This window comes from Triticum urartu, chromosome 7 (genome assembly GCF_003073215.2).
Source record: "Triticum urartu cultivar G1812 chromosome 7, Tu2.1, whole genome shotgun sequence".
NCBI classification, from domain to species: Eukaryota; Viridiplantae; Streptophyta; class Magnoliopsida; order Poales; family Poaceae; genus Triticum; species Triticum urartu.
Window position 1 is genome coordinate 125041384 of NC_053028.1, and position 10930 is coordinate 125052313.

At 47.1% G+C, this 10930-nt stretch overlaps 1 protein-coding gene across 1 annotated transcript; it reads right to left on the reverse strand.

Moving 5' to 3' along the window:
* Positions 1-5293: 5293 nt before the first annotated feature.
* Positions 5294-8459, reverse strand: LOC125522683 (galactoside 2-alpha-L-fucosyltransferase-like). The gene is made up of 2 exons (XM_048687724.1): positions 8164-8459; positions 5294-6972 (listed from the first exon to the last, which is right to left on the reverse strand). The coding sequence occupies exons 1-2, from the start codon at positions 8327-8329 to the stop codon at positions 5501-5503; spliced, it is 1638 nt and encodes a 545-aa protein (XP_048543681.1). The 5' UTR covers positions 8330-8459; the 3' UTR covers positions 5294-5500.
* Between the last annotated feature and the right edge of the window lie 2471 nt (positions 8460-10930).

The following is a 10930-nucleotide window of genomic DNA, read 5'->3' on the forward strand; positions in this document are numbered from 1 at the left end:
CAAATATCAGTATGTCATCGACATACAGACACAGTATAACTCCTTCGCCCCACCATAGCGATAGTATACACATTTGTCAGCTTCGTTCACAACAAAGCCAGCAGATGTCAGAGTAGTGTTGAACTTCTCATGCCATTGCTTAGGCGCTTGTTTCAGGCCATATAAAGATTTCACTAGCTTACACACATTTCCTTTCTGACCATTTACTACAAAGCCATCCGGCTGTTGCATGTAAATTTCCTCATCTAGCTCTCCGTTAAGGAAAGGCGTCTTAACGTCCATCTGATGAACGCGAAGACCATGCGAGGCAGCCAAAGCGAGTAACACTCGAATGGTTGTTAGTCTAGCCACAGGTGAATAAGTGTCAAAGAAATCCTCTTCTTCTTTCTGGGTATAACCCTTGGCCACAAGCCTAGCCTTGTACTTCTCAACAGTACCATCGGGACTAAGCTTCCTTTTGAACACCCACTTACATCCTAATGGTCGACAACCATAAGGATGATCAGTGATTTCCCATGCCCCGTTAGCCAAGATGGAATCCATCTCGCTGCGGACCGCATCCTTCCAGTAGTCGGCATCCGGAGATGCATAAGCTTCTGAAATGGAACTGTGGGTATCATCATCCATGAGGTACACGAGGAAATCATCACCAAAGGACTTTGCAGTCCTCTGTCTCTTGCTCCTGACAGGAGCTTCCTCGTCATCCTCTGTGAAACTCTTATCACTTTTATGTTCATAATATTCCATCGGAATAGCAGGTTCAGGAGTCTCATCAGATTCCAGTCTAGAATTTCTTTGCATATCTCTCATGGGAAAATATCCTCAAAGAATGTAGCATCCCTAGACTCTATAATTGTACCGACCTTCTGATCAGGTACCTCAGATTTCACCACTAGAAATCTATAGCCAATGCTATGCTTGGCATAGCCAAAAAAAACACAGTCCACGGTCTTTGGTCCCAACTTGCGCTTTTTGATTATCGGTACATTTACTTTCGCCAAACAACCCCAAGTGCGCAAGTAAGAGAGTGTAGTTCTTTTCTTTTCCCATTGCTCATAGGGAGTAGTCTCATTATCCTTTGTGGGAACTTTATTCAGGACATGACAAGATGTCAATACAGCCTCCCCCCACCATGACTTGGATAAACCCGATGTATCTAACATGGCATTAACCAGATCAGTTAGAGTACGGTTTTTCCGTTCGGCAACCCCATTTGACTGGGGTGAGTAGGGAGGCGTCCTCTCATGAATAATACCATGTTCCGCACAGAATAAATCGAACTCATTAGAAAAGTACTCTCCACCACGATCAGACCGGACTCGTTTTATTTTCTTCTCAAGTTGGTTCTCAACTTCAGCCTTATAGACTTTAAAGTAGTGTATAGCCTCATCCTTAGTATTTAACAAATACACATAGCAGAATCTAGTGGAATCATCAATCAGAGTCATGAAGTATTTCTTTCCACCTTTAGTCAACACACCATTCATCTTAGAGAGATCTGAATGTATGAGCTCTAGAGGTGCCATGTGTCTCTCCTTCGCAAGCTTGTGAGGCTTACGAGGTTGCTTAGCTTGCACACACGCATGGCACTTAGAGCCTTTGGCTAAAGTGAAACTCGGGATTAAGTCCATCTTAGCTAGCCGCGTCATACAACCGAAATTTATGTGACAAAGACGTGAGTGCCAAACCTCAGATTCGTTCACATTAGAATGAATTTGGTTCACGACTTTATTACAGAAATCCTCCAGGGAAAGGCAGAACAAACCACCACAATCATATCCTTTTCCAACAAATAGTCCATACCGAGATACGACTACTTTGTTAGACTCAAATACTAACTTAAACCCTTCTTTACATAGAAGGGAGCCACTAACGAGATTCTTCTTTATGGCGGGGACATGCTGCATGTTCTTCAGTTGCACGATCTTTCCCGAAGTAAACTTCAGATCTACCATGCCAACACCATGAACAGAAGCATGCGAGCCATTCCCCATCAGGACGGAACAATCTCGTGCCAGCTGGTAGGAAGAAAACAAAGACACATCAACACACACATGAATATTGGCCCTAGTGTCAATCCACCAATCGGTGAACTGACAAACTGAAAGTATGGTAAACAGATTACCATACCCAGATGCCGCATCATTGTTGCTCAGAGTGACATTCACAGACTTAGAGTCCTGTGCTGGCTTCTTGTACTTGTTTGGACACTTGTTTTCCCAATGTTCATCTGAACCACAAGTAAAGCAGCCGTCTCTCCTTTTGTCTTTCTTCTTACCTTTCTTCTTAAAGGTAGTATTCTGCTGGACAGAGTTCTTTCCCTTGAACTTGTGAAAGTTCTTCTGCACCACATTGGCGCTAGAAGAACCCTCTGCCCCTTTCACGTGTGAGTCCTTTGCTCTCGAGTTCTGCTCAACACTGAGATGACCAATGACATCCTCAACAGAGAATTCACGTCTCAAGTGCTTGAGAGAAGTAGCAAAGTTCCTCCAACTAGGAGGGAGTTTTGCAATAATGCAACCCGTGACAAACTTGTCCGGTAACTCACACTTCAGGAGCTCCAGCTCCTTAGCAATGCACTGTATCTCATGAGCCTGGTCCAATACAGAACGGTTATCAACCATCCTGTAATCATGGAACTGCTCCATGGCATACAACTCACTGCCAGCATCGGTTGCGCCGAATTTGACTTCGAGCGCATCCCACAAGTTTTTGGCAATGCTCATATGAATATAGGCGTCAACCAACTTGTCTCCAATCACACTCAGAACTGCTCCCAGAAAGATTGTGGTTGCCTCTCTAAACGCCTTCTCCTGTTCAGGAGCAATCGTTTCTGTGAGGGACACACCACCAACCCAGAACACGTTCATCGCTGTGAGCCACAAGGTGGTCCTAGTCTGCCAACACTTAAAATGCGTCCCGGTAAACTTTTCTGGTTTCAGAGTAGCAGCAAAGCCTTGAATCAAAAAGTGCCTAAAATAAGGTTTTTGGATTGTTGGAAATATTAGCACTTTTCCGATTAGACTTATCCACGAGTAAGCAGTAAGCATGGCATAAAAGGTATGCATCTCATAGCGATACCTAAGCATACTAGCACGTACAGAACATAGAATCGAACCTTCTATGAGCAGCACATATACGGCTAGCATAAGTATGAGTAAGCGAGGGATGAACAGATCATACCCTCCGGTTGGCCAGGCCAACGCGGCGGCGGCAGCAGCAGGCTCGGCGTCGTCCGTGGCCTTCTTCTTGGAGGCGGCGTCATCGGTCATGGTGTGATGCAGGGGAAGTAGTGGAAGCAGAGGCGGACGAAGTTGGGAACGGATCGGGAGCAGTCGCGTCGAGACACTCCCCAAAAACCTTATTGCCGTTCTCCCGGGCAGGATCTCGAACGACAGGGTTCCGGAGGCACCTGCTCTCCCGACCAGCCGTGCACGCGGTCGTCGGGATGGGATCGCCGAAGGCAGCACAGAGTGAGGAACAGTAGATGACGGCTAGGTCAAGCGAGAGGAAGTGAGTGAACCGAACTTGGTTACTTCACTGGCCAGAGCCTTCTTATATAGTCCGTAAGGAAGAAAGTCGTGGGCCTTGCGGAGGCCCACGACCGAGTCGGCCCACTCCCGGCAAGGGAGTCGTTGTTCCCGGCAAGGGGTCAACGAATCACGGCAACGAGGGTCCCGGCAAGGGTCGTACCCCCGGCAAGGGGTAGACGAATCCCGACAACGCAAGTGAGCCCACAGTCCAACGTCTTGGACAGTGGCCCACATGTTAGCGACTCGTTAATTAATCCCTGATTAATTAATTCATTCTTGAGCGGCAAAAATAAGCTTCGGCACATTCCCCCGGCGCGCGCGTCGAGGCGAGGCGAGGCGAGGCGGGCGGCGGAGGAGGAGGAGCGCGCGTGTACCACTCCTCTTCCCAAACTCCCAATGACAAGTGGTAGAGCAGCCCTTATAAAGGGGTCTCAGCTCTTCTCAACTAGAAAGGTGGGACTAAACTTCCCACCACCTGCCATCTCATACATGGGCCTCAAGATTAACTAAGGATTAGTGTCTTATATGGGCCTAAGCCCATTCATAATCCAACAATGTCTCAGTCAATACTATATTTCTTGCATCTTTTATGATGATTCGTGCAACTTTCTTTCTTCTTTTTCTTACAAACCTAGCAGTACCATTTTGTGATTTTTCAACCGCCTTGACAGCCGTGCCATTGAACCTAGCCAGCGGTCTGAATTTTGCATCACATGGGTGCGGTAAAACACTTGAATCGCTTGGGGTGTTTTCGGCCACACAAAACCACTTTCACACACACACCCATGTACTCATACACAATGGGATACCGAAATGATAAGTACGTGACATCAGTTTTTGAAGATTTCATTCTGAATGTGTTCACTATGGTTTGATTTGCTTTTTAAGAGAGAGTTTCTCTTAGATTTTCATTAACAAAAATCATAGAAAGTCATGACGATTGCGATTGGAGGTCTTTAAGTTTTGGTGGAAAGGTGTATTTGATGTGATAAAGGCTATGTGCCAGGTGGTTGATGACTTGTAACAACGGCCTTGGCAAGCGAGGGGCTGCAGCACCAGAGGACTACATTTTTTGTGGTGCTTCTCAAGTGCGGAGTTTCAATTTCAGGCGTGAAAACCCAAGGTCCAGTCTTTATTGGTTGTATCTTACGATGGTTTTGTTGAAGGCATTGCTTTTTAAGTGAATTCAGATTATTTTTAGGGTAAAAATCTAAGATCTTCGATCGCGTAACGACCACGTTTGTGCATTGTTTTTTTCTTAAAGGCGATGTTTTTGGAGAACTTTTTTTTGACCCGGGTGTTGTCTCTAGTGATGGTTAGAATGTTGCTGCTCGTGGTTGATAATTGAGCCAGGGTCTTTTTTTTTCTGTTCTTTTTATTTTATTTTTTAGCTGTGTGTATCCTTCGTAACTTTAGACAACTTATTTGTAAAGGGGCCAGATATACCTGGTGTCTTCACAATATTAATATGTTCCCTTTGTAAAAAAGAGATAGTCGTTCGACAATGACACTAAAAACATCAGGGTCGTCAGTTATAACAAAAGTAATAATGTTTGTAGTATGGGAGTACGTAGAACTCATCTAGATGAGACGTAATTTGGTCTCATTTACCTAAAAAACAAGAATGGATACAACCCACGTCAGCACACACGCATCTTATAGCATCACATCCAATGTCTATAAAAGATGAATGAGACCAAATTAAATCTAATCTAGATGAGTTTTAGCAAAACTGTTGTAGTATTAGCAAGATACAATCTTGTTGACACAACGCGTCAACATTATCAGCAGCCGAAAGTAATGACGGAGCAGTTTTCGGCTATGTTCTACCCATGAGCGCAACCATCTCTTGTATGTGCATTCAGAGAAATGTTCGTACAACACAGTATGGCTGGATCTCGATACGACGCATGTTCATTCATAATCTTTCATCAAAAGAAAAGAATACGGTCATTGTTGTCTTGTTTCTACCATTCTCTCCGGTCGACTAGCTTCAGTCCCGCGGGCAGGTCACCGCAGTGGCGCACATGCGGCACGATGAGGCCGGCGTCTTCCCGCCGCTTGCAGTCGTACAGCGGCGGGACGTGGAAGCACGGCTCCATGGACACGTCCCTGCTGCACGGCCACCCCACCGTGCCATTGGCGACATGGTGCAGCACCCAGGGCTTGAGCCCGCCGAGCCCCTGCGCCACGTACCCGAACGTCGACTGCCCGGTGGTCACCAGCATGTTCGCCACGCTCAGCAGGTACACCTCCGCCCAGGCCTTGTGCTCGTGCGACCTCACGTTGTAGCGCTGCGTCTCCTCGTGGCTCGGCTGGTCCACCACCACCACCTTGCCGTCCGCCGTCGCGCGCTCCCAGTACATCTCCTTCATCTTGTCGCTGTACCAGCCCTTGAGGGAGGTGACCAGGACGGCCGTCGGTTGTTGGGCACCGGCAGCCGCCGGCTCGTCGTCGTCCTCCTCCTCGTCCAGCACCGCCGGGAGCAGCCTCTCGCTCTGCGTGCACGTCTTGATCTGCTCCAGGATCTCCGGCGACTCCGCCTCCCAGGGGAAGACGCGCACCTGGATGCCCACCACGCGCCGCGCCGACGCGAGGTGCGCGCGGTAGTACCGCGCGATGAGGCCCCACACTGGGTTCGTCGGGTGGAACAGGTAGCGGCCGAGGTGGTGGAACACGGTGTCCGGCTCCGGGAAGAGCATGCCGAGCTCCTCCTGGAACGCCTTCACCAGGAACAGCCCTGGCACGATGTAGCTGTCCGTCCTCATCACCAGCCACTGGATATCCCGGAGAACCCTCTGGTCGTCGTCGCAGAAGAAGAGCTTGTCGTGGTCCGTCTGGTTGTAGTCGAGGTGGATGTACGCGAACGCCGGCAGCTCGGCGGGGGCGGAGCCGTTCGTCTCGCCGGCTCCGAGCACTCCGTCCTCCCGCATTCTCCCAAACCGCTCCGGCGTGTCGAGGTAAAAGCTCTGGTAGTTGAGGAGTGGGAACCCCGGAGGCAGCAGCCACGTCGTGTTTGGGAACGGCTCGCAGAAGAGCTCGTCCATCATGTGGCTGGGGTCGACGAGGAGGACGCGGTCGGTGAGCAGCGCGTAGAAGAACGCCGACGCCGCCGCGAGGATCCGGTTGCCGAGGCCACGGTACGAGATGGAGACCAGGTATCTGCACTCCGGTGACGCGACGCTCTTGCCGGACTTGAGCTGCTCCAGAGCGTTGGCGTAGGCGGCTGTGCCGGGGCCGCACCGTCTTTGCAGAGCTTCGTGGCTTCGCAGTTTGGAGACGAGGTGCTGCGACGGTTGTCTGCCGGCGTTCCGACGGTACACGGCGGATTGGTACCGGCTGTGGCAGGTTTTTTGGTCGAAGCCGTCGGCTAGGAGGCCCCCGAGAAGCCTGTCATTGCCTGGTGTCTTCCGTTGCGGGAACGATACAACTTCTGGACCTGCAGAGGTGGCAGAATGTATATTATCGTCTCCGTATGGTATTCAAAGTCCATCAAACACGCAGGAAAGCGCAGACTTACAATTTTTTTGTGTGGGCGTGGCTGAAACATGTGATTCTATACAGCATATTTTTTCCCCATAAAAGAGATATAGTTGAGATCTCTAAACTGCATAAGGATGTATCTGCATGTTTATTATGTTTCATGATGAAATACATTTTGATGTGTGCTACACAGAAAAAAATAGACAAGAACATGTATTTCATCATGAAACATAATAAACATGCAGAACATGATGAAATACAATTTAATGTTCACTACAAAAGTCCATATTATTTTTTTGTGTGCAGCCCACATCAAAACATATTTCTCATGATAATCTACAAACATGCAATATGCATTCTTATAAATGTGTGTCTTTAAAAGATTTTCTGAAACTTAATAGGTTGACTTTATAATCCTATATTCCTAAGAGAGTGTTTTTCACTAATCGTATTTATCTTAACATGTAAGCATGTCACATCACCATACAATTATGAATAAGATATGACCCATCTCAACGTGCAACCATGCATGAAAAAGACACACCACCACATGCAACCTTGTGTGAGAAAATATTTTTCGTTCTATTATTCTACTTATATTCAATACGTAAATATTTTACAAGTATATATATAATAAGTCATATGTATTTTAAATTTCAACTCACGTGTTATTAATCTAAATATTTATATTATATACAATTAAATCTCATCGAAATATATTGCAACCGATTCCTACAGCAACCCGCAAGGTATCATCTAGTATTTGAATATTTGAGGCTCCCTGTGAGCTAGGAGCCGAAAAACTGCACTGTTCAGTTGACTGTTAGCGTTAAAGTGGGCTTCTTCTACTAACCCTGTTAATTACAACTAACCTATTACTATATAGTTTCACATTTTATAAATTAAATTACATATTGGTCTAAAAAATAAATCGTGCAAAAAATATTTCTCTTGAAGTTGCTGAAAGCTCGAAAAACTTTTGGCAACTTTATTTGTCCTGAATGAACTCCTGATTACTAAACAAACTTCCCCCAAAGGAAAAACTGCAAATTCTCCTAACCAATTAAGCTGCAGCTCCCCTGGGTTACTACTAGTAGCGTCTATACGACGCAGTACTGGACAGGAGCTAGTTTGGTAGTAGTTTTACCTCTGGCTCTGCCGGGCATTGCCGCCTCGATCTCGACCACCGGCTGCTCGCCATTGCGCCCACCAAGGAAGACGATGAGTGATGGCACCGTGAGCAGGAAGGCGACGAGCTTGGTGTCGATTCCCGGGCACCATCGCTTGCCTTCTGCAGCAGGCCTCGTCTTCATCACCGCTCTCTCTTCCTTTCCTCGAGCAGGTGCCACTGCCAACGGTGTGCGAACTTTCCTTGGGTTGGTGCTTCAGCCTTGGGAGTCGCCACGCCGGTGTCTTCTTGAAGAGCAGATCAACGGCTCAATTGCGGATCGCAGGTCAACGGCACCGCACCACGCAGATGCGGGAGTCGGGCTTTAGACAAACTGCGAGTGCACCGTCATTTCTGTACTTTAGTCGTAGCCGTCTGACACATCTAGCTAGGGATCTTTGGTTCAGCTAGCTATTGCACAAAGTCAGCTATCGTGAAACAAGGGAGCGCGAATCGTCGGTCCTTACTTCCAGATCCAGTAACAGAGTACTGTATTGGACAAGTGTAGGTCACAAAACTTGAGCAGGCTGACACTTAAGTACCACTACTTTAAAATACCCGAAATACAGTCCATCTACTTGCGCATGGGGGTTCACTTTGGTCCGTATATACGATTGGAGCTACGTATTTACTGACTTGGCCGAGTCAGCCGTTGCCAGCTGTGCTTTGACCGCCACTTGTGCAGCACCTGTCGGGGAGGGGGGGGGGGTGTTAATACTAGATGGCTAGAGGTTCTTTTTGCAAATGCGCGCACCTGGTCGGACCGCACCGGGTCGCTCCTGTCTCCTCCCTCCCGCAACCCACCTGGTCGCCCTGCCTTATCCCCTCTCGCCAACCCTAGCCAACTCTTGTCCGCGCCGCCGCAGCCATTGCCGACGCCCTCCTCCGCCTCCTCTGTCTCCTCCTTCATGTCGTCTTCCAGCTCCATCCGCTCAGCGCTGCGTGGCCGCTCCGTTGCTGTACCACTGACCGGGTGCCCGGATTGCAGCGAGCAGGTGAGGTTCTATCGGTCTAGCACCGGTGAGCACGATGGATGGATCTTCTACAAGTGCGTGAACCACCATGTAAGTGCCAGTTCAGTAGATTCATGCCGTGTCAGCTCACTTTAGTAATGAAGCAGAGCAGCTGGTTAACTAATGCAGTAGTTTAGAGCAATGCAGTAGTTGAATCATTAAATCTGTAATTTTCTAGAGTTGGTTAACTAATTTTGCCACTGATTAATCAGGTCACTTGTGATTTCTGGCACTGGGAGCTTGAGTATGTGCAACATCTGGTTGAAACAAGCGTCTGGTTGGTGATGCTGCTGTAGATGCAATTGGTGCTGTTGAGGACAAGAGGGAAGAGCTTGAGAGGCAGAGGACTAAATCAATGGCAGGCAGAGGCACAGCTGGAAGGGTCATGGCTGGGAGAGGCAGGGCTGGAAGAGATAATTATGGCAGCTCCAGTGAGAATAAGTATGCTACCAAGCAGCAAATTGCTATGCTTTTAGGGTTAGGCAGAGAGATTTTGATGCTGCTAAAGCTGATGATTGGTTTTCTTATAGTGCTTTGTGTGATGTGTTTCACCTTAATTATGAAGAAGTGAAGTGTTGTTAATTCAGTAGGTGCGGGTGTGTAAACTGAGCATACTAAAATGGTTGCTTTTGTTTGCTCAATAATGCTTAGTTGTAATGGTTGTTGTAATGGATAATATGTCAGTAATGTGAAGCCTGCTTGACCTACTTGCTTTGAAATGCTAGACCTAATTGCTTTGAAAAAACTGACAGATGTATTTCATGTCAGAAGTGTAGTTAAACTAATTCTGAAAGAATGTTTGCAGTTCACTGAATTTTTATAGTTAACTGGATTTAGTTTGCAAAGTTAACCTCATTGCTTTCAAATTAATTGTTGTACTGAACTAACTTTGCAAACTAATTGCTGTACTAAATGAAGTAAGTGAATCTCAGCACAACTGAACTCAAAAGTAAGCATGTACTTGCACCTGCTGCAAACACCCACCCAGCAACTTGCACTCTACATGTAGCTTTGGTCCACCAGTCGACCACCACCACCAGATCCCCTTCTTCTTCCTCATCTTTCATCTTCAAGTTCGTGCACCACCAGATCCCTTCTCTCCTCTGTCCAATAGCCCCAACAGATCCCCTTGTCATCTTCAGCTAGCAGCAACCATGGTGTCCTGGGATGATCTTCCCAGTTCTTCTGAAGATGACTCTGTGACCAGCAAGATTAGTGTGCTCCTCAATCTCACACAAATCCAGTCTAGGGTTTCTCTCTCAATTGATTCCAAATGTCTCTCTTTTGTTTAGCCACCTGCCACAATATCCTGTAAGGAATGGAGTGGCTTGGCTACAGATCTGCCTAGCTTTAGATGTGGGCATGGATCTTTGTGTGAGAAGAATGTGGCATTTGAATCTGTTGATACTGGCAGAAGGTTTCTAGCTTGTGCACAAAAGGTTAGTAATTTTTTTGCATTTGGCATTGTTAAACATTTTTCTCTTTGTAGTATGTCTTAAGTTCCATCATCAGGAACAGTATTGAATACTGGCAGTTAACTGAATCTCTTTTTTGTATGTTCTAAATTGTTAGGAAGTACCCAAATGCAGATATGTTGAGTGGGTTGACCCTGAGTGGCCTGATGCTCTGAAGATGAGCCTAGCTACTATATGGACCATGTATGAAGAGGAGAAAAAACAGAGGCTCAGACAGAATGTTGTGAGTGCTGAAGAAAATTTGAAGGTTCTTGAAGA